The sequence below is a fragment of the Phaenicophaeus curvirostris genome, chromosome 25 (genome assembly GCF_032191515.1).
Source record: "Phaenicophaeus curvirostris isolate KB17595 chromosome 25, BPBGC_Pcur_1.0, whole genome shotgun sequence".
Taxonomy (NCBI): domain Eukaryota; kingdom Metazoa; phylum Chordata; class Aves; order Cuculiformes; family Cuculidae; genus Phaenicophaeus; species Phaenicophaeus curvirostris.
Genome location: NC_091416.1, coordinates 1,815,692 through 1,841,875, shown reverse-complemented (window position 1 = coordinate 1,841,875; position 26,184 = coordinate 1,815,692). Strand labels below are relative to the sequence as shown.

At 59.8% G+C, this 26,184-nt stretch overlaps 3 protein-coding genes across 8 annotated transcripts; 1 reads left to right on the top strand and 2 right to left on the bottom strand.

Annotated features, from left to right (window-relative positions):
- Window positions 1-611: 611 nt before the first annotated feature.
- On the bottom strand, window positions 612-3,241 carry SMIM35 (small integral membrane protein 35). The gene is made up of 4 exons (XM_069876258.1): window positions 3,226-3,241; window positions 1,077-1,298; window positions 884-917; window positions 612-717 (listed from the first exon to the last, which is right to left on the bottom strand). Exons 1-4 carry the CDS (start codon window positions 3,239-3,241, stop codon window positions 612-614), a joined length of 378 nt encoding a protein of 125 aa, XP_069732359.1.
- A 2,813-nt stretch (window positions 3,242-6,054) lies between these two features.
- Window positions 6,055-15,385, top strand: TMPRSS4 (transmembrane serine protease 4). 2 transcript variants are annotated; one of them, XM_069876335.1, is made up of 13 exons: window positions 6,055-6,188; window positions 9,381-9,411; window positions 9,492-9,605; window positions 9,781-9,933; window positions 10,029-10,158; window positions 11,256-11,357; window positions 11,464-11,504; window positions 12,012-12,174; window positions 12,988-13,154; window positions 13,363-13,458; window positions 13,981-14,120; window positions 14,925-15,074; window positions 15,194-15,385. In XM_069876335.1, the coding sequence occupies exons 1-13, from the start codon at window positions 6,180-6,182 to the stop codon at window positions 15,203-15,205; spliced, it is 1,308 nt and encodes a 435-aa protein (XP_069732436.1). In that variant the 5' UTR covers window positions 6,055-6,179; the 3' UTR covers window positions 15,206-15,385. The 2 variants fall into 2 exon arrangements, with proteins under 2 accessions (XP_069732436.1, XP_069732435.1); XM_069876334.1 differs by having other exon boundaries at window positions 13,963-14,120.
- A 3,039-nt stretch (window positions 15,386-18,424) lies between these two features.
- Window positions 18,425-25,092, bottom strand: SCN4B (sodium voltage-gated channel beta subunit 4). Of its 5 annotated transcripts, none has more exons than XM_069876421.1 (5): window positions 24,990-25,092; window positions 19,909-20,072; window positions 19,216-19,441; window positions 18,876-19,005; window positions 18,425-18,758 (listed from the first exon to the last, which is right to left on the bottom strand). In XM_069876421.1, exons 1-5 carry the CDS (start codon window positions 25,018-25,020, stop codon window positions 18,665-18,667), a joined length of 645 nt encoding a protein of 214 aa, XP_069732522.1. In that variant the 5' UTR covers window positions 25,021-25,092; the 3' UTR covers window positions 18,425-18,664. The 5 variants fall into 5 exon arrangements, with proteins under 5 accessions (XP_069732522.1, XP_069732523.1, XP_069732526.1 ...); XM_069876422.1 differs by lacking the exon at window positions 24,990-25,092 and adding an exon at window positions 24,513-24,579; XM_069876425.1 differs by lacking the exon at window positions 24,990-25,092 and adding an exon at window positions 23,186-23,341.
- Between the last annotated feature and the right edge of the window lie 1,092 nt (window positions 25,093-26,184).

The window sequence follows — 26,184 nt, the reverse complement described above, 5'->3', positions numbered from 1 at the left end:
CCACATCCAGCAGCAGAAACGCAGCTGCGGGAGCAGGAGGAGAAGCTCTTTTAAAAGAACAGAAACTGCACTGTTTCTATTTCAGTAGAAATTTCAATTTCGGTAGAAATCCGGCATATTTAGGGGTAGAGAAGAAATTCCCCCTGGCTGGTTTGGGTTGATTTTTTCTGTTGCTGCTGCAAGGTGGTCATGAGGCTGAGCATGAGGGAGCATCGCAGGGAGCACATGGGCTCCAGTCCCAGCCCCGAGCTGCCTTCCCCCCTGTCTGTGTAACCAGCCCCAGGGACACAGGAAAGAAAACGCAAACCAAAACCTACTTGGGATAGGGGAAATCAAAGCAGAGCCCAGGGAAAGCCCCCGGTGCCCCGCAGGACTGGAGAGGACTTTCGCAGGAAAAACCTTGGGACTGTTTGAGGGAAAGCTCTGATGATGAGGGGTGACGAGGAGGCTCAGAGGCTCTAGGATGCAGCCCCCCTGAGCTCTGGTTGCTCCCAGACACTGCGGAGCAGCCGCACGTGGGCTGTGCCAGGGGGATGCGCGGGCAGGGACCCCATCACCAGGCAAGGGGGAGCAGGGTTTTGCCTTACCTGCACGCCAGCCTGGCTCCCACCTCACAGCCCCTGGTCGTGGCACGGCACGTAGCTGCTCCCTGCCCCACTCAGCGAGCCGCTGATGGTGAACGGTGGCACCAGCTCCACCGCCACCGACCCCAACCCGCTGCAGGGAAGGTAGAGAGGTCAGTGAGCCCCTAGGATGGGGGCTGTTCCCATATAGCAAAGGCTCCCCAGTGTATCTGCCTGCAAACAGCAGAGCTCAGTGGGCTTTGGAAAGGGTTTGCAACACCCCCAGCCCCCCCCCCAGGTCCCCGCATGGCCTCACTCACCAGGTGCGATAGAGGCTGAAGACGAAGTCAGGCCCTGGGAAGGTGGAAAGGAGAGGTGTTAGAGAGCCATGAGCTGACTTTTGCTTTGCTGCGAGTCTGTGCGTCCATGTGGGGACGTGTAGGACAGACAGCAGGACAGCCGGCTGCACCAGGGCATCCCCACACATCCCCCTCATCCTCCGCACGCCCTCACCTTCCCAAAAGCCACCCTGCATGCAGGCTTCCCCAGGGACCAGCAAGCACCAGGCATGCTCCCCACAGCCCAGGCTCCGCATCCCTGTTCTCTGGAGCCCTCCCTGCCCGTACTCACGGCCCCTCTGGTACCATCGGATGATGGCGTAGCCAAAAAACATCAAGATCAGCAGGGCCAGCCCGACTCCCAGCACAACCCCGAGCATGTGGATGGGCTCCTGCCCTGCAAAGCAGAGGGAGAAGGGGCTCTGCAGGCAAACAACCCAGTTTGATAACCCACTGGATGGGGGGACAGGACTGCTGTGAGCTTGGGTATCTCCCTCAACCCTGTGCCTGGAAGGACTGCAGCCCCTGAGGCTGTTGAGCCTCGTGGCACGGAGATTTCTAACCCCACCAGGAGCAAACCCAGGCCCCAGTCAGCTCTTGGCTGTGTCCGGGGCTCATCACATTGTGCTGCAGGGAGTGGGTGGCTGGACCTCATGAATGATGCTGTAGCCCCACTCCTGGTCCCGTGCATCCTTCCAGGGCGAAGCACCTTTCTCGGCTGCACCGGGAGCTGTTGCTGATCACAGCAGGGCTTTGCCATGCAATTTAGCTGCAGGTTTGGTAGCGTAAGTGCAGGCAGGGAGGTAGCAGAGCAGAGCTGGGGCCAAGGGGACACGTGTCCCTCAGCTCCAGTGCTTCTTGTGGGCCATGCCAGCCCAGAACCTATCCGAGTGGACAAGAGCCAGCAGAGCAGCGCAGGGAGGTGCAGTAGCTGTAGGAGCTTGCTGTCCCAGGCAAACCCTGGTCCCTACACATCAGCACAGACCCATTTCTGGACAGGCAGTTCCCTCTAGAGGATGCATTTGTCAGGGCAAGCAGCCTCCTGCTGCCAGTGCTGGGCTTGGACCGAGTGACGAAGGGGTCACGCAGGACTCCGCTGCAGCGCTGCATCTCTCCATCCCTCCTGCCTGCACCACAGGGTCTGGCAAAGCCTGGCACCAGCCAGCACTCCTGGCATTGTCAAGGTGATGTTAACATGCCCAGAGCACAGATATTTCCCTTCTGGGGATGGGTTGCCTGCTGCACAGAGCAGATCTTGTGTGATGTACACCACCGATTAATTAAAAAAGAGCAAACCACACCTCTCTCCAGCTTCTACCAGCCCCTAATCTCTGCACAACCACCCCAGATCCTTCTCCACTGTCACAGCAGGCTCCAGCTCCACCTCACACACAGCACAGCCTCTTGCACACCCACCAGCATCCCACGCTCCCACTGCCCAGTAAGCTACCCAGTTAATCCCAGTGTGTCCCATTAGCAAGACGCAGCAGGTGGGGGAACAGCAGGGTCTGGGCACTGCCCAGGAGCAGGGTCAGCCCTGCAGTGCTCCAGGAGAGCCCCCAGAGCAGCTGGGATGCTGTGCCTTGCAGCATCAGGAGCAAGGAGGCAGGGGAAAAGGGTGACCTCAGAGCAGCTAAATTTAGACGGATGCCAGTGGAATGAGAACATTTCCCCTGTGGTCACGGTGTTTACATAGTGAGCAACATCCCAGATCATCCTGCAACCCACAGCACTTGCTCTACCTGATGGGACGTGGCAAACGCCCAGGGAGCCGCAGAGCATCGCTCTGTCAGTGGCCGAGCTGCGCAGCCGATGAGCAGGACCAGGCTGCCCTTCCCTTCTTCCGATCCCTCACAGAAGGGCTCGGGAGACCAGGATAGGTGGGCACACTGCTTTCCTGGGCCAGGGGTGAGCAGGAGCCCAGGTTGCGGTGGTGTCTGGCATGGGTGAGGTCAAGGAGGCTGCTGAGGGGTGACTCACGCAGCAGGAGCTGCTGGACAGGAGGAGCATGGTGCAAGAGCCTCCCTGAATCAGCTGGCTGCCGAAACTGCCCTCTCCCCACGCCTACCACTGGTGGGAAGATGATGGCATCGTGCCTATTCCTGGCCTCGTGCCGCGTGTGGGAGGCGCTCCCTGCCCTGACACCTCTGGGAGCAGATGTCCTCAGACCCCAGTGAGATGCCTCCAAGTACCTCGCAAGCAGCGCTGCTTGATGTGGAGCCCCACAGGTAGCAGAGGGGAAGGGAAGGTTACCAAGCCCCTGCCTGTGCCCTAAAACATCCCCACTTCTGCTTTATAAGGGGAGAAAGATGCCACCCACTCACCTGCCCGGTGGTCCATGTCCTGGTACCCAGCGCGCTGCCGCAGGACCTGCTCGTGGTTATCCCGGGTCAGGAATTGCTGCTGCAGAGCCCGGCGTGTGCGAGAGCCTGGCACGTCCTGCCCGTCCCTCCTGCCCCAGTGACACAGCGAGGCCAGGCGCCGCTCCTCACCTGCTGGTTCAACTGGTTTCCAGGGGAGAAAGCAGACGAGCCCTGGCAGGCATCACTCCTCATGTCATGGGTGTTGTGTCGCCTGCGCCCCAGCCCGCGACGGCTGCTCCCAGCTCACCCTCTCCATCCACACGGCGTAGAACCACGTCCTGGGCTGCACCCACAGGGCGGGCAGGGCGAGGGAGGGGATTGTGCCCCTCTGCTCCACTCTGAGACCTCACCTGGAGCCCTGCGTCCGGCTCTGGAGTCTTCAGCACAGGGAGGACACGGAGCTGTTGGAGCGAGTCCAGAGGAGGCCACGGAGATGATGCGAGGGCTGGAGAACCTCTTGTACGAGGACAGGCTAAGAGAGTTGGGGTTGTTCAGCCTGGAGAAGAGAAGGCTCCGCGGTGCCCCAGTCAGAGACACCTCCCACTGCAATGCACTTAGAGCTGGATTTGCTGATCTTCTCGAAGCCCGGAGCCACAAGGCTAGGCAGCAATCACCGCCTGCTTGCAGAAAGAGGAGGAAAACATTTCCCGTAGCTGCAGGTGGAAGGTAGCAAAGAAGGACAGCCATGAACAGCTTGGGAACCAGGCATCTCAGCACTAAGAGCTAGAGGTGATGCCAGGGATTCAGAGGGACACGGACCAGGATGCTGGTCAGGATGCAGATGGGTTGATGCGCATTGCAGACCCTAAAACCCCAGCAGTGCCCAGCTCGGACAGAGAGACCAGGACAGATGCTCTCCAGGCAATGGAGAGGGAAGGGATGGTTGCTCCCATGTGGCTCGGGGAGGCTGGCGGCGGCACAGAGCCCCGGGCAGCCCTGCCTGGCCTCTGCCTGACCCCAGACATAGCTGGGGTGCCCAGCAGCCTGCGTCATGGCACGGCTCTGAGTACACGAGGCCAGGGAAGGGTGACGGGGCTGGAAATGCAGCCGCACTCCAGGAAGCTCAGCCCCGAAGGCGCGTGGAGCTGTGACATAACATCTGCCAACCTCAGCTGCTTCCTCAAAGCCTTCGCTTCACCCCAAAGGAGGAAGAGCTGCTCCCCGCACGCCACCTCCCACCCTGGGGATGCTCCTGGGCTGCTCTCCCTCCCACAGCAGAGGGGTCTGACCCTGGGGTGTGTGGGGCTGGCAGCGAGATACTCCGGGAAGACCTCACGGAGGTCACCATGGCGTGGTACAGGGCTGCAGCTGCACTGCCAGGGCTGGATGCAGGGAACAGCTCGCTCCAGAGCCTCTGCCCGAGCCCAGCAGCACCCACCTCTTGAGCTGCTTTTGCTTTTAGCCTCACTGTTCCCTGACAAGAGACAGGAATGTCCAGCCTCCCCGCTGGCACAGCGCACACCCCTGGCAACGGCAGCTCTCCACACCGTTGGGAAAGCTCGATTACAAAAGGAGGAGAGGGTAATTAGCTGCTTGGCAAGTCCTGCACACCCACCACTTCCAGCATGAGTCTGCACAAGCCCAGGCTCCCCGGCCAGCGGGGCTCGCAGACTCCCTGACCCCTGCCCACTCCCTGCACCAGCCTCCATCCTGCCCCTGCGCACCTAAACCTGAGCCACCATCCTGCCTGGCAGCGCTGCCAGGAGCTGCGTAAAGCAAGACACTCGTCTTCCCAGAGCAATTATTCCTGGACACGCAGGCCAGCTTTGCATCAGACACGTGAGCAGCTCCATGAGCAGCCTCAGCACCTACCTACGGGCACCACGCTTGCTCACATCAGGACTCAGGGGCTCCAAGAGCCCCTCTCACCACCCACTTCATCTTATGCAGCATCGATGAGCTCTGCCAACACGGGGCAGCTGCTCTGCAAAGGGATGAGGGCTGCAGGAGAAGGGCACGGCCACCTCTGAGCTCACACCACTGTCCCCTGCTTGCATACCCAGCCTCAGTGCGTCCCCGTGGATTGCACACCTCTAAATCCCCATGACAGCCGCAGAGCTTTCCAGGGGGGTGGGAACTGGCAGTCAGCATGTCTGCTGTATCACAGCAGGGACGAAAACCTTGGAGAAAGAGCAAGGGTGTTGCCAGAGGGCAGGTAAGGGAGTCTGGAGGGACCACACGCTGCCCTGCCCAGCTTGCCCAGGCACCCGCTGTTCCAGTTGCTGGGCAAGGAGCTCCCATCTGGGAACGACAACTGCCCAGGATGCTCGCCTGACAGAAACTCCCCAGGTAACCTGCCATGAGCACCTCTTCACTTTCCTTCCAACTCCACTGCTGCCAGGAGCGTGCCTGCCAGCCGTGACCCAGGGCTGCGCGGGGACACAGACCGAGTGACCCGGGGGAGAGGAGCTTACGGTGGCCCCATAACCTCATGCGTAAATTCTCCTCCTTTCCTCCTCCACCTACCAAGACCTCTGTTTAGAAACAACCCGGTGCAACACGGAAGAGACGGGCAAGAGTGGGATGGCTGTGGTTCCTCTTATCATCAGGAGAGGAGCAGGAAAAATCGGTTTGCTGCTGATAAGCTAATTTGTGACAGCAGCCCTGCAGGTGAGTCACCCGCCAGTGGCAGATGCTCAGGAGATTACTGCAGGTGAGGGTGCTGCTGCTGATAGACCGGTGTTATATTACAATACAAATCATAATTCCTGTTTCACAACTCCTGTTGTGGGTTTTAAGGAGTGCTTGGGCGGTCCTGCCCCAGTGCGAGCGCAGTGTGGGCAGAGCAGCACAGGGGCCGTGGGAGCATCAGCAGCCCCGGCTCCCTGCGCATCGGGGCACCCGCAGCCTCCCCGCGTCCCCGACCGAAGGATATTGGCCAGGGTTCTGCAGGCAGAGGATCGCGTCGGAGCTGGATGAACATGGTGAGTTACCCACAGCCTCACCTGCTGCTCAGTTCCCAGCCTCAGGAACGCGCTCGCAGCCCGGCTCTGCTCGGAGCGCTTCGCCAGCCACGAAGCAGCCTCAGGCTCGGAAGAGCAGCTGCTCCCTGGTCCTCGTGTCCGGGCCCTTGGGTTTGGGCACGTTTGGCCTCGCACATGAAGAGGGGACGATTTTACCTGTCTCTCTCAACATCCCATTGTGGCTGTTGGACAGGTCGCTTTGGCTGCCCCACGAGCTCTCGCTTCCACATTTCTCTATGGCTTTTCTTGGCCCTTTTCCAGACTGGGACGCGGACAAGTAAGGCAGCGGCTCGCAAGTCTGCTCGCCAAGGGGAATGTGCCCTTCTGGGACATCTTACCCCATCCTGAAAACAAGCAATGCCTGGGCTGGAGCCCAGCATCCCTGCCCACCAGCGCAGCTCCCACCACACGACTGCCGGTCCCTCTGCTCAGCACGGGGGATGCGTTCGGCTTGGCTTCCCACAGCAAAGCCGTGGCCACCAAGCCCCAGGCTGGCATGCAGTCCCTCCCTAGGAGGAAATCCTTACCAGAGGGCAGACACCCACAGCCCAGCACCAAAAAACCCTCCAGCAGCGACACCGCGGGACGTTGCCTGCGTGGGGGCAAGGGCTGTGAGCACCCATGGGCTAAACCCGCGGCAGCCAAGGAGTGAGCCTGGATAGGAGCTCTCCGTGCCCTTGGAGGGTTGTGTAGGAACATCCCACCTTCCCTCAGGAGCAGCTGATGCAGCTTGGAGGGCATAAAAAACAAGAGTCCTGCTGCATCCCTGGCTCTCCAAGACCGTGTGGATGGTGTGGGTGCCAAATTTCCTTAGAAGCCCATGGCTTGTGTGTTGGCTTTTGAGCAGAGTGGCCATAGCAGCATTAAAACCTGCTTCCAGAGAACACGGCAAGGGAGCTCAATTAGTTACGGTAGCCTTGAGGTCTCCAGTAAATCACATGCTTTCACTCCACGCAGTAGCTGGGGCAGCTCTTGAATTTAACCAGTGCAGCTCTTGCTCATAGTGCAGCTCTGAGAGCAAGGGGGCAGCCAACGGGAGCCCTGGGGCAGCTCCAGGCTGCGAATCTGTTTGAAACAGGAGTGGAGTGAAGAAAATGCAAGGGAAAACCAAATCGATAACAGGGAATAGGTGGGAAGGTGGCTGGCTGGCATCACAGCATCATCCCCCGCACCGGCACCTGCACCAGAAGGATCCAGATACCGGATAGTGGGATGGGCACAGGCGTGGGCAGCTCTGATACCCCTCGGCCAAGAGACCCAATGCAGAGCCTGGAGGAACCATCACAGGGAACCGTTAGGATCCCATTATCCAGGTCGTGCCCGGCCCTGGCGCACGGTGACGCAAGAGGTCAGCATGAGGAGGACTGGCTGCACGCGCACACGGGCTGGTGTCATAAATCTCCCAGGGCTCCTGCGCGGCAGCGGGGGTGGGATGTCCAGAAGACACAATCCGCTTTTCCCTGCTCCCAGCAGCTCCTTGACTCCCACGCCCCAAGGAGCTCATCGGGAATGTAGTGGCACTGTAGTGACCTCACGGAAAAAGTAAAGATCCAAGGAGCCGTGCAGCTCCCACCCAGGCGCTCGCCACGACTTGCCCACACGTGGCATCGGCACCAGACGAGCCGGGCTGTTCTGAGACAGGCTCCTGGCATTTCCTCAAAAGAGCCCTGCATGCCGGGGCACAGCCACATGCCCGCAGCCCTGCCAGCACCAGGCAGGAGCCCCTGTGCTGCTCATTTCTTCTTCCTAGGCTGAGAGCCTCCAAAATGGGTAGCTCAAGGCATGCAGCAGGTGGGGAGGCAACGCTGCCTGGCTGGGCGAGGGGCAGCGCATGAAATCTAAGCTGCCTTTATATGTTACACAAATAATCGCTTGGTGCGTCCCTGCAAAATCCTGCTGGTAGAGTTTCGTGCCCAAACCCAGGGACCCAGAGGGAGGGCTGCACCGCTCCCTCCCATCATCCTCACAGCTTTTACAGCTGTGCCGCATCCCTGGCCTCGCTGCATCACTGCTTTCCAAAGCTCCAACCTCTGAAACTGAGATTGCACAGGATCTTCTGCTCTCATTTGAGAGGACAAATGCAACCCTCTCCAGCCCTCTGCTGCCCAGAGAAAAGCATCTGCTCCTGAAGCTCAGCAGCCAAAGGAGCGAAGGCTTCCAGCCCCCAAGCTCTCCTGGATCTGGGGTTTATTACAGCGCTTTTAGTCTGACTTCCCCCTGTCCATGCTGGGTCCAGACCCTGCAGAAAAGCTCCTCTTACCTGTCCTCGTAGAGTCCAGAAGCATCAACAAAGGGAAAGATCTCACTGGGAGCGCAGAAAAGCAAGCGTGCTGCTCTCCACAGCCTCAGCAGGGCAGGAGCACACTCTCAAACCACAGGAGGGGAGTTCAACAGCTCAGCACAAGCAAAAGAGGGCAACATAAACAACAAATGTCCACCTGAACCCCCCCAAAGGGGCTCCAGTCTTCGCCCACCAAGGATGGGGGCAAGGGCTGGCTGGTGAGGCTCACCAGACCTTTCCTAACGCCCTCGGGCATCCCTCATAGGAGAGGCTATTGCAGAAAAATGATTTTTAAGAGATGAAGCAGGATCAATGCCTTATCCATCACTTGCTCCAGTGCTGACAGCTACCACGCCGTGTTTACTGCGTGTCCTAGCAGCACAGCCCTCCCTCCCCGCCCCGAGAGTGCCCGTTCCCATGGGCCGGGCTGGTTTCTCCAGCAGCTCCCACAGTCTCTCAGCTCCTCGCTTGTGTTGTGCCGCTCGATTTCTGACCCCACACCCAGCCAGCTGAAGAGCAGAACCCCCATCAAGACAAGTCTGGATGTCACAGCCATGCAGGTGCATGGATTTTGACTTGGGGGTTTTTGGCACATCAGAAAGTGCCCCTTTCACAATGCCTGTGACTTAAGCCCCTGGTGCATTAAAGGCACTAACTAAAATATCAAATACAGCAGCCTCAGTGCGTGCTCAGGCTGAGCTGACAGCAGAGAAGGGTCTGGGATGGTATTTGCATTCTCTGGGATGCCCAGGCTGATCACTTGGCATGGGAATCACCATGGGTCCAGCTGCCCACGCTGCTACAGCCCCTCCACAACTGCTTTTTGGCTGAAGTTTCAGCTCAGTAATGGGTTTTTCCCCTCTGGTTTGCAGGATTTAGCCTCCGAGCGGCTGAATGGCACAGGTAATAGCCAAGGGAGCTGTGGGCGCGGGTGCTGCCAGGCTGGACCCGGCCACGCAGGGCCACGCTCCTCTATGTTGCAGGTCCCTGCACAAGACGCAAAACCTCCCCGACGCTGGAGTCCTTCAAGCGGATCGGCATCCCCGTCCTGGCAGTGGTGCTCAGCATCACCTGCCTGGTCACGGTCGGGTTCCTGGGTACGGCTCCCGCTCTCCTCTCCCCACTCCTCCTGCTGGGCACAGCCACAGCTCAGCAAACCCCGCTCTGGACCCAGGGTTCAGCTGGGACCAGCTCTGCCGCCTTCGTGCTGAGCCCCCAGAGGCGAGCCCGGAGCCCCACGAGCTCAGCGCTCAGCTGCCTCTCTCCCTCCAGTCAAGATTTACCTGGACTACCACTACTTCTTCTGCAAGCAGCCCCTGAAGCTGGTGCGGCTGCAGCGGGTGTGCGACGGGCAAGTGGACTGCCTGCAGGGCGAGGACGAGGCCAACTGTCCCCAGTGGGTCCCCGAGGGGCCACCAGCCGGTGGTGAGTCCAGGACACGCTGCGGGAGCTCTGGAGAGGCTTCAGCCTCCGCCGGCTAAAACCGCTCGTGAGAAAGCTGACTTTGTGTCTGTCTCCAGTCCGTGTTTCCAAAGACAGATCCATCCTGCAGGTGCTCAACAGAAACACCGGAGCTTGGTCCTGCGTCTGCCACGACCACTTCAACCCGGTGCTGGCAAAAGCAGCCTGCGAGCAAATGGGCTACAGGAGGTACGTGGCTGCTTTCTCCACACCTCCCTCACCTGCTTTATCTATCCCTTTCCCATAAAAGCGCTTTTTAAGTGAGGCTCTGTCTGCTTTTAAAGCACTCAAAGCTCTGCACTAATGGCTTCGGTCCATCTGCATCGCGCAGAGTGCTCGGTGTCCCCAGGAGCTGGCTGGTCTCTGTACCAAAAATTCCTACGTAAGCACAGCGATGTGCCCAGTGTCCCCAGCGTTGTCCTCAGCCCACGGGCACCCTCACCTGCTCCCCTCACCTCGCAGTCACCCACACCCAGGGCTGCCCTGCAGCTCCCAACAGCGCGTGTGCCCTCACCCACCAGAGCAGCTCCTCCTGCAGCTCCACAGAGCCCAGCTCGAGGTCCTTACTGCTGCTGGAGCTCACCTGGGGAGAGATAGAGAGCTCCACACCCCCCTTTTAAAGCCCCAGGAGAGCAGCAGCAGGGCTAGGGGTGAGGATGCTGGGCAGCTGTGGGGCAGGGCTGGGTCCCTGCAGCTGCGATGAAGGTCCGTGTCACCTACCTGTGTGTACTTGTCACCTACCTGTGTCCTCCTGTCACCCCACAGTGTCCAACCCCTGCTCTGCCCTGAGTGAGCAGCCAGCATTTAGTGCTGCGTTCAATTAATACTGGTTAGTGCCAAGATTTGGGGAAATATCTCGCTAGCCTTGCATGTTTGGTAGCATCAGCCCTGGATTAAGGGAGAGTTTGAATTAAGATAGGGGTGTTCCAGAGAGGAGGTGGGTGTCTGAGCCCCTCTAGGAGCCCAGACTGAGCCCAAGGTACAGTTCTCAAGTGTCGAGGACTGAAGTTTTGAGCACAGGCTTCAGATGTCACAAGAGGTAACATCAGGGACCTCCCTGAGGTGCAATCTTTCCTCCTTCACGATGCTCTCTCTGGCCCTGGGCTCATCCTGCCCCGACCCGCAGAGCTGTGGCTCTTCCCTCTCCTGGCATCCCCGTTCCTGCACCAAGGAACCCCCTTTTCCTAAGGGCTCTTTCTCTCGCTCGGAGGTGCAGGGACGTGTCCTCTCCCAGCACTGGGCATCCCAGGACGCGTTCCTGACCCGTGACCCCCTCTATCTTTCAGCATCCCTATTTTCCGGGATGTGGAGGTGGGCACGGGGCAGCCCCTGCCTCCTCGCGAGGTCGTGCTGAGCAACGGCAGCCTCCAGCTACCTGAGCCGGGCAGGTGAGTGCTGGCGATGAGCAGAGGTGCCCGCCGTGCCCCTCGCCCTGCACGGGACCCAGAGGCTCCTCTCCTCCACCAAATCCAGCCCTTTTCCTCCCTCTTCTAGGAAATGCCTCTCTGGATTGGTGGTTTCGCTGTTTTGCTCCAGTGAGTATCACGGGATGTTCGCACCTTGGGGCATGTGGAGCCTCCTGCTGCTCCAGGTCCTCAGTTCTGGCCCTCCCCGTTTGCATGAGAGAAGTTGGGTTTAATTACTGCTCACCTTGTTAAGCCAGCGTAAACCTCCCAGAAACAAGACACCTAAGAGAGAAGCTTAATCAGCTGCCTTGGAAGGGTTTACTTTTGCTGGTTAATTACCCTGATTAAACTAATCCGCTTGGTGGGTGGGAAAAGGGCGAGGAATGGATGAACCCATTTCTGGAAGCCTGGGGATGATGCACAAACAGCACAAGAGGAGCTGCCAGGTGGCCCAGAAAGGAGTGATGGGCTGTGTCACGGAGGGATGGGGCACCTGGGATGCCTTCTCATCCCTGGGAGGCTTGGGAATCTCCATCCCCGCTCCCCTTGAGGATGGAGGAGGGTGGAGCGGGTGCTCTTTCTCTCCCCACGGCTGCAGCTAACGTGTTGCTCTGTCCCTGTTCCGTCGCGTGGCAGAAGATTGCGGGGAGAGCATCCGGGCTCCGCGTGTGCTGGGCGGCAGCGTGGCTGCCATCGAGACGTGGCCGTGGCAGGTCAGCCTGCAGTACAGGAGGGAGCACATCTGCGGGGGCAGCATCATCGACCCCAGCTGGGTCCTGACGGCCGCCCACTGCTTCAAGTGAGTCGCCACCTCTTCCTCGGCCAGCACCCACGCACCAGGGCTGGGTCGGCTCCTCGAGGCTGAGTCCTCATGGGATCAAGCCACACGTTGCTTAAATGTCCCACAATTAACACATCTGCACAGGGCTTTGTGCCCCTTGGTGCATGGCAATGATGGATGCTGAGCAGAGCAGTGCATAGGAAGGAAACAGAAGAGTCTAAAGTGCTTAAATATCCCATAATTAACACATCTGCACAGGGCTTTGTGCCCCTTGGTGCATGGCAATGATGGATGCTGAGCAGGGCAGTGCATAGGAAGGAAACAGAAGAGTCTAAAGTGCTTAAATGTCCCATAATCAACACGTCTGCACAGGGCTTTGTGCCCCTTGGTGCATGGCAATGATGGATGCTGAGCAGAGCAGTGCATAGGAAGGAAACAGAAGAGTCTAAAGTGCTTAAATATCCCATAATTAACACATCTGCACAGGGCTTTGTGCCCCTTGGTGCATGGCAATGATGGATGCTGAGCAGAGCAGTGCATAGGAAGGAAACAGAAGAGTCTAAAGTGCTTAAATATCCCATAATTAACACATCTGCACAGGGCTTTGTGCCCCTTGGTGCATGGCAATGATGGATGCTGAGCAGGGCAGTGCATAGGAGGGACACAGAAGAGTCTAAAGTGCTTAAACGTCCCATAATCAACACGTCTGCACAGGGCTTCGTGCCCCTTGGTCCGAGACAGCTGGCGGGTTGGCAGGGTTTTGCTGCCTGTCCCCTCCCAGCAGTCACGGAGGAGGAAGAAGAGAGCACTAACAGACATCTCCATGCTCAGGAACAACCCCATCGTTCAGAGCTGGCGCGTCAAAGCTGGCTCCGACCTCCTCTCGGGCACCGGCACCCTGGCTGTGGAGAAGGTCTTCCTGGCTGACGTGATGCCCGCCTCTCCCAAGGACAACGACATCGCCCTGGTGAAGCTGCGCTCTCCCCTGCGCGTCTCAGGTGAGCGCACGCTTCCTCGGAGCAAGATCTTGTAAAAGCAAAGCTCACGAGGCACCAAGCAGCGGTGAGGATGGGGACACATGCGAGCGGTGCCTTCTGAGAGCGCAGCGGGGAGCTGGGTGCCCGGCTGGTGCATGGATCCAGCCAGTCCAGCACCTTCCCCGCAAGCCTCCCCGGACACCTGGTGCAGCTCGTCTCTCCCTTGCAGACAGCAGCAAGCCCATCTGCCTGCCCTATTTCGACGAGGAGCTGGAGCCGGGCACCTCCCTGTGGGTGATCGGCTGGGGCTACACGCAGGAGCACGGTGAGTGGGGCAGCAAAGGGACGAGCGGCGCAAGAGGGACATTGAGGGGCTGGAGCGCATCTGGAGAAGGGAACGGAGCTGGGGAAGCAGCTGGAGAACAAGGGTTGTGGGAGCAGCTGAGGGACCTGGGGCTGTTCAGCCTGGAGAAGAGGGGGCTGAGGGGAGACCTCATGGCTCTCTGCAGCTCCTGAAAGGAGGTTGTGGTGAGGTGGGTGCTGGGCTTTTCTCACAAGGAACAAGTGATAGGATGAGTGGAAATGGCCTCAAGTTGCACCAGGGGAGGGTTAGGTTGAATGTGAGGAAAACTTTCTGCACTGGGTGGTGAAGCCACTGAGGGAGAAGCTGCCCAGGGCAGTGGTGGAGTCTCCATCCTTGGATGGGCTCAGAAAGATGCAGATGTGGCACTTGGGGACATCGTTTAGCAGACAAGGTGGGGTTGAGCTGATGGTTGGACTGGATGAGCTGAGAAGGCTTTTCCAACCTTAATGATTCCCTGATTCCGAGTGGCCGTGTTTCACACAGGCAAACTGTCAGAGACACTGCAGCAGGCAGAGGTGGAACTCATCGACAAGGAGAGCTGCAACCTGGCCGCCTACCATGGGGAGGTCACCGAGAAGATGCTGTGTGCCGGGCTGCCGCAAGGCGGGGTGGACACCTGCCAGGTGGGACAGAGAGAAGGGCTGGGTGGGACTGCCTGGAGGAGAGGGACCTGGGGGGGTTGGTTGAACATGAGCCAGCAGTGGCCCAGGTGGCCAAGAAGGCCAATGGCATCTTGGCTTGGATCAGAAACGGCGTGGCCAGCAGGGCCAGGAAGGTTCTTCTCCCTCTGTACTCGGCACTGGTGAGACCGCTCCTCGAATCCTGGGGTCAGTTCTGGGCCCCTCACCACAAGAAGGAGGTTGAGGCTCTGGAGCGAGTCCAGAGAAGAGCAACGAAGCTGGTGAAGGGGCTGGAGAACAGGCCTTATGAGGAACGGCTGAGAGAGCTGGGGGTGTTGGGGCTGGAGAAGAGGAGGCTGAGGGGAGACCTCATTGCTCTCTCCAACTCCCTGAAAGGAGGTTGTGGAGAGGAGGGAGCTGGGCTCTTCTCCCAAGGGACAGGGGACAGGACGAGAGGGAATGGCCTCAAGCTCTGCCAGGGGAGGGTCAGGCTGAACATTAAGAAAAACTTTTTCACGGCAAGGGTCATTGGGCACTGGCAGAGGCTGCCCAGGGAGGGGGTTGAGTCCCCTTCCCTGGAGGGGTTTAAGGGACGGGTGGACGAGGTGCTGAGGGACATGGGTTAGTGCTTGATGGGAATGGTTGGACTCGATGATCCGGTGGGTCTCTTCCAACCTGGTGATTCTATGATTCTCCTACACCTGGAAGAGACCCTTCCAGGGTAGAGTTGTCCTCGTGGCTGCAAGCTGCCACCATGCTGGTGGTTGGGGGTCTCCTCAGACCCCTCAGACGGATTGTCCTCGGCAGGGGGACAGCGGAGGGCCCCTCCTGTACGCGGGTGAGCACTGGCAGGTGGTGGGCATCGTCAGCTGGGGCCAGGGCTGCGGGACCCCCAGCACGCCCGGCGTCTACACCAGCGTCCGTGCTTACCTCAACTGGATCTCCACCATCCGGAGGGTGAGTGCCCAACGCCGGCACACGCGGCTGCTCCGGCACGCAGGTCTCGGGGTGTGATGGAGAATGGTGTTTCCCTCGTTTTGAAGCTTCCAATTTCTTCTCTCCCTCTCTCCTTCCAGTCGGAGCTCTGACACCTGCTGGAGCATCTCCCTCCCCTCTCCCCAAAGCCTTTCTCCCCATCCCTACGCCCTCGGCTCTGGCACCAGCTGGGAAATGGATCTCCAGCCACGGCGGGAGAGCGGTGCCACTCAAACCCTCGCCAGGCTGTGATCTCGTGTGCCAAAGCCCAGCCGGGGAGGCCAAGGGCAGCTCGGAGCATCGGCCACCGATACCGTGAAGGAATTCGACTGGCTCGAGCTCCCTTCCGGAGAAAGATTAATTTATTGCCCTGTGCCGACCTTGCAGTGGCAGGGAGGCTCGTGTGGGGCGACGCTGCTGTTGCTCACTGCTGTCACGCAGAGAGAAATGGTATTTGTGCTGTACAGCATCCCCATTAAAAGAAAGTATTTGTTTTTTTTTCACGCCGCCTCTGAAGGCTTTGTCCCTCCTGCCTGCACGGGTATCTCCACAACACCCTGTGCGGTTGGAGCTGCTTTCCCAGCACAAGGCAAGGTTTATTTGCTACCTCCTGTGAAGAAGGAACAAATCACTGTATGGCCCCCATTGCTGACAATAATGGGGTCAGTTTAAATTACTGTATAACTAATAGGGGTGTTGGGCATTATTTAAACTCATTTTTTCCAGCATAGCCTCAGCCCCAGTAAAAATCAGCACCATTCCCATGCAGTGGGAAAGAGAGAGATCCTGTTTTCCAGGCAGCTGCACTCAGGGAGCTTTTGGAGGTGGGAAATGCCCCCAAACACCCTGCAAACACTGCTCCATCCTCTGCCCCACGCCAGGCTGGCTCTGAGCACCCACAGCCCCTGGGCTCCGGTGGGCAATGCACACCCATGGGTGCTGGGAAGCAGCTCCCAGCCTCACCCCTGGGTGCCCAGGAGGAGCTGCAGGACGCAGGCAGAGCAGCAGCGCTCACCCAGCAGGACAAGCAGTTGCAGAGACCGACCCAGGACACGCTCGGAGCACCAGGGAGACGCTGCTCTGCCTCGGCGCAGGGTTTGTAAAGTAGCTTGTGCACCTAGGGCGTCCGTGATAAGCTTAAACAGACACCCACAGCAACTGGAACGAGTTTCTCTAGTAAACAAACTTTATTTCATCCAAGGCAAAGCTAACTAAACCTCTACAGTGCAAAAATGTGCTGTCAGTCATCACACAGCATGTCGCACGCACCCTGTGTTTGCTCGCAGGGATCTCCTACGTGGATTTAGAGATGCTTATACACATCGGTGGCTGTCGCAGCACACGCCTCTCCACTGGGAAAGCCTCTGCAGACCCTCCCAAAGCCCTTGTGACAGCGGGGACCCCGCAGGAGCTGGCACAAGCTCCCACGGCAGCCCCCGGTGCCGTGCACAGCACCCAAACACGTATGAGCATAGAGAGTTACATTCCAAAAACTGGTTATGTTGACTTCTTCCATCGAGCCAGAGGAGTAATCCATGCATAGTAGAGCATTGCATACCCTGTGGTAAGTGGAACCGTGTCCACGTACCGTCTAAAAAAGGCCAAGAAGTTAGGAGAGCTAAAAATAATTCATTAAAAAGATCCCTTCCTCCCCTCACCGTCCTCTCCCGCGGGAGGTCTCCTCCAAGGATGGGCTGGGGGGGCTCTGGGGCAACTGGGAGGTCTCACGCCTTCCTGCCCCCTCTGGTGTGTGACAATGACAATACTCGGCATTTACGGAGCGCCTTTCGCCCCAGGGTCTCGGGGCGCTTTGCCCAGCGATGCGGGGAGCTCCCCACCTCCTGTGAGGTGGGTCAGGTTCACCAACCCCATTTTACGCACGGGGAAAGTGAAGCGCAGAGGAGTCCAGTGATTCACCCGACAGCCCCACGCATCCTCGGAGAGACCGGGATCCCTGGCATCTGATTCCCACGTACCCGTCTAACCAGCAGCCAAGGACACCTGCCTGGGGCCAGGGACCTGTGCGCGTCCCCTGCTCTAGCGGGTGCCTCTGCATCCAGCCTGGAAAAGGCTGCGAGGTGCTCTCTGTGCCACCAGCCTCACAGCCGGGATCCCACCTCTCCCCAGGTCTCCCTAGAAGGCAGCACCTCACCTCTCCTCGCTCGCCTTGCCCATCAAACCCTCGCCTACCTCCCACTCCGGCACCTCTGTCGGGGCTGAGCTCTGATTCCCCGTTTCGAGCGGGGACGGGGGAGCTGCTGGTCCTGCAGCTTCACGGACTGACACCCCCAAACGAAGGAGAAACAGGGAACAAACCGCATCGTGACGGACGTTCTCAGCTTCAGCTGCAGGACCAGCTCGTTCCCTTTGTGTCCTGCTGCCGCCCTTGGGAAGGGGGCTGGTTCGTTGCACCCTCACCGCGGGTACCCTCCACAGAGACCCTCTGCCTTTCTCACCCCCTCATCCACGCCTCTCAAAGCACTTTGCAAATGTCAGCCACGGAAGCCTCACAACAACCCCTGTGAGGTAGGTAGAGCAGTATTATTATCCCCATTTTACAGACGGGGAAACTGAGGCATGGAGAGGCCAAGCGACTTGCCCAAGGTCACCCAGCGGGCCGGCACAGCCCTAGCCCAGCTCGTGGATCGGGGGCCACGGTTCCCCCCGGGCGCAAGAGAAACGCAATCTGCCCGCTGGGCTCTAATATCAAACGTATCCGCGCAACGAGCTAAGCCTTGGTGTCGGAAGCAGCGCTGCTCTGCGTGCCGAGCTCTAAAAAGAAGGGAGGAGGAGGAGCAGCAGCAGCATGAACCCAGGGAGAACGTCCCGAGAAGGCTGGGGACAGCCCTACACGAGGACAAAGTGAGTGTGACACGAGGAGCTTTGCCCCCTTTGCTCCCATGCGGGCGAGCGGTGACCCCGGGGAGGAACCGGGGCACGCAGGAGCGGAGATGAGAGCCCCACCAGCAAGGAGCCTTTCCTGATGTGCTTCCCAAGTGAATTTAACAGGAGAGCCCCGTCATAACAGCCCCGCTCCCTCCCTCCCTCCCAAACCCACCCCTGAGAAACGCAGCAAGGGCAGGAGCCCGTCTCTGCAGCGAGTTTTGTGCATCCTTCTCTGCTCCAGAAGCCACCTGGGCGAGGCTGGCAGCTCCAGCCCGTTCCACCTCAGCACCACCAGCACCAAACAAGACACCCCAAGCTCCTCACGGCCTCAAACCCCAGGCACGCCAGGACCCTTGGAGTCCCTTGAAGCCCAGGACAGCACCTGGCTGGCTGCAGGACGAGGCGTTTCCCAGCACCCAGCCCCTTCCCTGCCCACCCAGCCCCTCTTGCCTTCGCTCAGAGCAGAGCAGGAGGCTCCCTCCATCCCGGCGGCGTCCCAGTCTGAGTCCACAAGCAGCTCCCAGTCCCCACAGTCTTTTTCAAGAAGCAGTGCAGGTCGCAGGCACGTGTGTAATCGAAACATGTCTCAAGCGTTGGCAGTTTGGAAAGAAAACAAAAGGGAAAGGCTGGTGCCCCTGGCCACCCTCCCTGCCGCCGGGCAGGCTGGGGCTCGGGGCGCAGCCGCTTCATGCCTTCGGTGGAGCTTTTTGTTCTGCCTTGGAGCCAGCCAGCCCGTTCTCGGTGTTGTCGTTCCCCGACGAGCTCACGAGACATTCCTTCCTGGGGGAGAGCACACAGGGAAGCTGAGGGCCCCCAACCACCCCTGGTGACTCTCGCCGCGACCCAAGCTCCCAGCAGCACCCGCCGAAGGGTGCCGGGAGCAGCACCCGCACTCACTTCCCATCCTGGGTCTTCTTGATGATGAACAGGACAACCCTCTTGACGAGCATGAAGAGGATGAGGAGGCCGATGAGCCCCCCGACGACGCCCACGATGATGAGCGTCAGGGTGTTGTCTGTCTCCACCACTGCAGGAGAGAAGATGCTGAGGGGCCTCGGGAGCTCCCAGCTGCATGGACCCCCCCCCAAAAAACAGCAGTGACCCCTCTATCAACCGCTGACCCACAGCGCAGAGGGGCGTGTGGCCAAGCCTGGCCCTTCGGGGGTGCCAACCACCTCTGGGAAGCCAGGACATCCCATGCCACTCGTGGGACACGGGACCCATGGCCAGCACTTACTCTTCTGGACCACCGTGAGGAAGATGGTGGCGTTGTGCTGCGCGTTCTTCTCCTTGGGGTTCTTGACGTGGCAGGTGTATTTCCCGGCGTCGCTGAACTCCACGTTCTTCAGGACGATGGAGATGTTGTTCTCCTTCCCGGTGGTGGAGCCAACGAACTCGACCCGCGGGTTCGCTCCCACGACAACGGGCTCTGAGGCTTTGCTCTTTATCTTGCCCGTGTAAATCTGCAGAGGCGGGGATGCAGGACACGGAGTTAGCGGGGATGCAGGACACGGAGTTAGCGGGGATGCAGGACACGGAGTTAGCGGGGCTCCCGGCAACCCCAGCTGAGGGAAAAGCTCGAGTTCTCCTGCCAGTGTCCCTGCCCCAGCTCTGCGCACATGGCCAAGCATCCCGGCACACCCCATTAAAGCAGGAACAGCTGTAGAGTGGAACCTGATGCAAGCGATCCATCTGACTTGTCCAGCAGCAATCATAGAATCACCAGGTTGGAAAAGACCCACCGGATCATCAAGTCCAACCATTCCCATCAATCACTAACCCATGTCCTTCAGCGCCTCATCCACCCATCACTTAAACCCCTCCAGGGAAGGGGACTCAAGGCCCTTGAGAATCACAGTGCTGCCCTGCACTGGGCAAGTACAAAAGGACGTGGCAGGGAAAGAGAAGCAAAACCCAGAGAGCCACCCACCTTCTCTGTTGAGTTGAAATACCATGTGAAGACGAGGTCCTGGAAGCCTGTGCAGGTGGTGAAGGTGCAGGGCAGCAGGATATCAGAGTTATTCAGAGCCATCACAGTGTTGGTCTTCCCCACCGACACCTCCAAGGCGAAGACGATGGCGAAGACGTGCAAACCTGGCAGGGAGAAGGGAGGAGAGAGTGAGGATGTGGGGCTGGTATGCAGCCTCGTCTTTCCTGGAGCCGTGATGCAGCCCGGCCTGCTGCGGGCTCTGCTGTGAATGTGCATCTTCACATGGGGCAGGAGGAGAATGGTGCATGGGAGGGACCACTTCATAGAATCATAGAATCACCAGGTTGGAAAGGACCCACTGGATCATCGAGTCCAACCATTCCCATCAATCACTAACCCATGTCCCTCAGCGCCTCGTCCACCCGGCCCTTAAACCCCTCCAGGGAAGGGGACTCAACCCCCTCCCTGGGCAGCCTCTGCCAGTGTCCAATGACCCTTTCCATGAATTTTTTTTTCCTAATGTCCAGCCTGAACCTCCCCTGGTGGAGCTTGAGGCCATTCCCTCTCGTCCTGTCCCCTGTCCCTTGGGAGAAGAGCCCAGCTCCCTCCTCTCCACAACCTCCTTTCAGGGAGTTGAAGAGAGCAATGAGGTCTCCCCTCAGCCTCCTCTTCTCCAGGCTAAACAACCTCAGGTCCCTCAGACTTGTTCTCCAGTCTCTTCCCCAGCTTCGTTGCTCTTCTCTGGACTCGCTCCAGAGCCTCAACATCCTTCTTGTGGTGAGGGGCCCAGACCTGAACACAGGATTCGAGGGGCGGTCTCCCCAGCGCTGATTACAGAGGGAGAAGAACCTCTCTGGACCCACTTTTCAGCTCATCCTCCAACTGGAGCATCAGCCGCAGTGGGGATCCCCTCCCGGGGAGCTCGTATGGGGCAGTGGGACTCAGCCATCGCCCCGCTAGGTCCTGCTCCTGGCTCTGCCAGGGGCTCGTGGCATCGTCCCGTCCCCCAAAACCTCATCCCCTTCGGCAGGGCAGGAGCAAAGGTGCCTATCCCCAGCCCCAGGGCAGCTGGAGGAAGAGCAGGAGCACCCAGAGGGACAGCGCTGGATTCAAAGGGAACCACGATATCACCACGAATGGAGCAGGGAAATGAAAGCCCTGATTTGCATCTTCTCCACAAGGCCTTCAGCTAAACCTTAAACGGGGAGGGGGGCAGAAAAAGCCCAAAGCAAAGCTGAGCTCTCTGTTCTTCAAGCAGAGGGTCGGAGCACTAATTAGCATCACTGGCCTGGACGCCTGCCACCCCTCCTGCTCCCCAACGCCAGCCACGGGCTCTCAGCAGGCACCGACCTCCAGAGAAAAAGCCCCTCACGCCTGCCTTGTGGAGCTTCGCCTCCCGCTGTAGCTGAGAGATGACCTTCAAACTGCAGAACGCAGCTCTCCTGCTCCTCTCCTCCCCGGTGCCAGGCAGAAACGCTCCGAGGAGCAGGTATGAGCCCAGCCGTGAGAGCCGAGGGCGCACCTGGATGCTCCCAGGGTCCGGCACTGCGTGGGCTGAGCCAGTGGGGTCCACGCAGACCTTTCTGGGGGCACAGGGATGCTTTGCTCCCGGCCAGGGGAGCAGCTCTGCTCCCCATCCCACTTATATGACATGGTACAGCCACGATCCAATATAACCCAGCAAAGCATTGTCCTCCCTTCCCACACCTCAGCCACCAAAGGGATCCGAACATCCCTACACTGACAACAAAAAATAAGGGGATGCAGCTCTTCCTATGGCTACGAGCTGCTTCCTAGCTCCACTGCCACCTTAACTCGCATCCACTGCCCTCCGTTTCGGATTCCCACCTCTCTGCAGCAGCCTCAGATGCTGATTTATTCTCACCCCCCCCCACGCCTGTGCTAACAACTCCCCAGGCACGCTGCAGCCCAAGCCAAGCCCAGGAGCCCTGCATCCTGGGCTCCGGGCCCTGCTGCAGTGCTGCATCGCGAGCGCTGCAGGGAAGGAGTTACTTAACTTTGCAAAGAAGGGATTTTTCGTTTTGCTGGAGAGGCTTGAGCTCACGTCAGGGAGTGGCTCCCACCGGAGGGAGGTCGCCTGCGGCTCCCAGCCTCAAACCAGCCCTGGGGATGCTCCAGAGGGGGCTTCACAGCCAGGAGTGTCCCAGGGGAAGCGAATAAAGCTGAGCCAGGGGTGCCTGGCTCCCCAGGGATGCTGGAACAGGCATGTAAGTAAGACACTTACAGGAAAGACGATTCCTTGCAGCTCGTTACACTTTTAATCCTATCCACCACCGTTATAACATCATGAACGTAACCCGAAGTGAACGCGCGGGGTAAACGGAGGCTGATCTTGTTCCTGTCACGCTGGGGTCTCAGGAAGACAGGAGTGATATGTTACCACTAAATAAAGCACAGAGGGAAACACACGCGGAGACTGGGAGATTGCTGATGGAACCTGCCTCGCCAGCTGCCACTGTGACTTTTCCCTGTGCCCAAAGCTGCTGCGCTTTGCACCTCCGGAGCCCCAGCCCGCAGTGTAAACCCTCAGCCCCTCCTGGGGGCTCCAGGATACCTCTTAGCGGCTCCAGGATACCTCTTAGCGGCTCCAGGAATCAACTCTTCCCAAGGAGCAGGGAAGGGATGCAGGAGCAGCCACTCTCGCTGCTGCCAGAGCCTTGGTTGCCTGTTCCTTGCTCTCACAGCGAAGCCAACCCCCCCCCCACTGCAGGGTCCCAGACCCACTGACCTGCATGCACCTGAAAAGCCAGGGGATGCCTCCCCCCTCTGCGAGAAAGCTGCTCCATAAAAACTTTCCTTGCCCACAAAAATCAATGTGACTCCTGGCACAGACAGCGAGGCTGGCCAGGCTCCTCTCCACCAGGGCCAGGCGAGGGGAGCTCCCACACCAGCCTGGAGCCCCGGCACGACGGCCAGGACCCCCCCAGCCTTGCCTCTCCTGCTGACACCAATGGAAGAAGCTGTGCTGTGGCTCCCAGGTGCAGCCAGGAGCCCGCAGCCACTCCCGGGAGAGCACAGCATCCCAAACACAGCCAGGAACCCTTCCCACCTCACCCTCCAAGCTCCCAGCCCACAAACAACCTTTGGGATGAGGTTCGTACCACCACACTCTGGTCCCCAGACCCCAATACTCCGGTCTCCAAAATCTCTGAGTCTCTCCTACCAACCCACTGCCGAAAGCAGTGCCGCATCTACCCGAGGAGGCACCTTCAACCAGGGCCCAGCACCCAAATCCTGCAGAGATCCAGGTACTTACAAGTCTTTCCGTGGGTGCCTCCAGCTCACTTAAAACAAACTTAAGAACTATGCCCTCTAAAACACCTCTCAAGGGAGTTTCCCAACAGCAAGTGCTGCAGAAGCATCTCTCAGCTTCAGGCTTTCCGTGCCCACCAAGACCAGGGCAACCTCCACGAGTGCAGCCGGTGCGCGAGGGCTGATGCAGGTGGCTTGGAACCAACCTCCAGAAGCTGCTGCGTGGAGGGGATGGATGCAAACTCCTTCCTCCACGAGATGCAGCACGGAGGGGATGGATGCAAACTCCAACCTCCAGAAGCTGCAGCGCGGAGGGGATGGATGCAAAATCCTTCCTTCATGAGATGCAGCGTGGAGGGGATGGATGTGAGCTCCAACCTCCAGAAGCTGCAGCATGGAGGGGATGGATGCAAACTCCTTCCTCCACGAGATGCAGTGGGGAGGGGATGGATGGAACCTCCAACTTCCAGAAGCTGCAGTGAGTATGGAGGGGATGGATGCAAACTGCAACCTCCAGGAGCTGCAGCATGGAGGGGATGGATGCAAACTCCAACCTCCACGAGATGCAGCACAGAGGGGATGGATGCAAACTGCAACCTCCAGCAGCTGCAGCGTGGAGGGGATGGATGGAACCTCCAACCTCCAGAAGCTGCAGCATGGAGGGGATGGATGCAAACTGCAACCTCCACGAGATGCAGCACAGAGGGGATGGATGCAAACTGCAACCTCCCGAAGCTGCAGCGTGGAAGGGATGGATGGAACCTCCAACCTCCCGAAGCTGCAGCGTGGAAGGGATGGATGCAAACTCCAACCTCCACGAGATGCAGCGCGGAGGGGCTGGATGGAACCTCCAACCTCCAGAAGCTGCAGTGAGGGGATGGATGCAAACTGCAACCTCCAGGAGCTGCAGCGCGGAGGGGATGGATGCAAACTGCAAACTCCAGGAGCTGCAGCGTGGAAGGGATGGATGCAAACTCCAACCTCCAGCAGCTGCAGCATGGAGGGGATGGATGCAAACTGCAAACTCCAGGAGCTGCAGCGTGGAAGGGATGGATGCAAACTCCAACCTCCAGCAGCTGCAGCATGGAGGGGATGGATGCAAACTGCAAACTCCAGGAGCTGCAGCGTGGAAGGGATGGATGCAAACTGCAACCTCCAGGAGCTGCAGCGTGGAAGGGATGGATCCAAACTGCAACCTCTGCAGCTTGTGGGGTCGCAGGCATCCCCGGGCACAGCTCTGGGCACCGCGCTGCTGGGTCCGCGGCGGCGCCAGGTGGGGTGAAGCGCATGCAAATGGTTGTTTGATAGAATCAACTGTAAAAAAGAACGACCTGTCGGCAGGCGTGCTGGCGTTGAAGCAGCGCATTGCCTCCCCAGGGCTCCCGTTAGCAGGCAGGCAGCAGCCCCCCGGGGGCAAAGCGGGGTGCGGGCGCAGTGCTGGCAGCTCTGGCGATGGCAGCGGCCGGTGCGGGCAGGGCAGGGGGCTGGAGACGGGACTTCGGAGCCCGCTCCCGGCTGCCAAGTCACCTTGGCCGAGTGACATCCCCCTGCGCTCCGGGCTCTCGGTCTGCAGAGCAGAGACAACGGCGTTAGCGTCAAATCCACCCCCAGCAGCAGCACCCGAGCCCTGGGGGTGCAGGCAAAGCGGCCGGGGGAGAAGGGATGGAGGCTTAGCCAGGGTCCCCCCCGCTCCGGGAGGAGGAGGAGGAGGAGGATGCTGGCAGCCGGCGGTGCCCCCCGCCCCGGGCTGCGGGAGATGCTCATCCCACGGAGGGCAGGGAGGGGGGTCCCCCCGGGTCCCCCCTTACCCAGGAGCGCTGCCAGCAGGCGGGGGGACATGGCTGCGGCGCGGAGAGAGGCGGAGAAGAGCCGTGCGGGCTGCCCGCAGCGCCCCAGCTCTGCCCCCCCTCCCCCCCCCGGCGCCCAGGGACCGCGGAGACGGGCGGGGCTGCCGGGCACCTCCTCCCTCCACCCCGAGCATCCTCCGCCCCTCTTGAGCATCCTCCGCCCCTCCGAGCATCCTCCGCCTCCCTTCAGCATCCTCCGCCCTCCTCGAGCATCCTCCGCCCTCCTCGAGCATCCTCCGCCCCCCTCGAGCAAACTCCACCTCCCTCAGCATCCTCCCCCCCAACCCTGAGCATCCTCTGCCTCCCTCAGCATCCTCCAGCCCTCCCCGAGCATCATCCGCCCCTCTTGAGCATCCTCCGCCTCTCTTCAGCATCCTCCCCCCCAACTCCGAGCATCTTCCTCCCCTCTGAGCATCCTCCGCCCCCTCTGAGCATCCTCCTCCCCTCCGAGCATCCTCTGCCCTCCTTCAGCATCCTCCTCCCCTCCGAGCATCCAACCCCCCAGCATCCTCCGCCCTCCTCGAGCATCCTCCGCTCCCCCAAGCATCCTCCACCTCCCTCAGCATCCTCCCCCCCAACCCTGAGCATCCTCCGCCCCTCCGAGCATTCTCCGCCCCTCTTGAGCATCCTCCGCCCCCCCAGCATCCTCCAGCCCTCCCCGAGCATCCTCCGCCTCCTTCAGCATCCTCCTCCCCCTTGAGCATCCTCCTCCCCTCCCAGCATCCAACCCCCCCAGCATCCTCCGCCCCCCCGAGCATCCAAGCCCCACAGAATCCTCCGCCTCCTCGAGCATCCTCCAACCCCGCCGAGCATCGTCCACCCCCCAGCATCCTCCAGCCCCCTCCCCGAGCATCCTCCGCCACTTTTGAGCATCCTCCGCCTCCCTCAGCATCCTCCCCCACTCCGAGCATCCTCCGCCCCCTCAGTCCCACCCCGCGCATCCTTCGTGTGTGTTCCCCGTGCATCCCCTGTGTCCCCTCCTCACACCCCCCCGCTGCGACCCCTCTACCCCTCTATGCGTCCTCTGCGAGTCCCTGCTCCTCTTCCCACCACCTCTGCCCTTCCCCGTGCCCTCCCTGAACCCCCCAGACCCCTCTCCCCAATCCACCCCCTCTCCGGATTGAGGGGAGGGGGCGGCAGGGCTGGCACAGGGGGC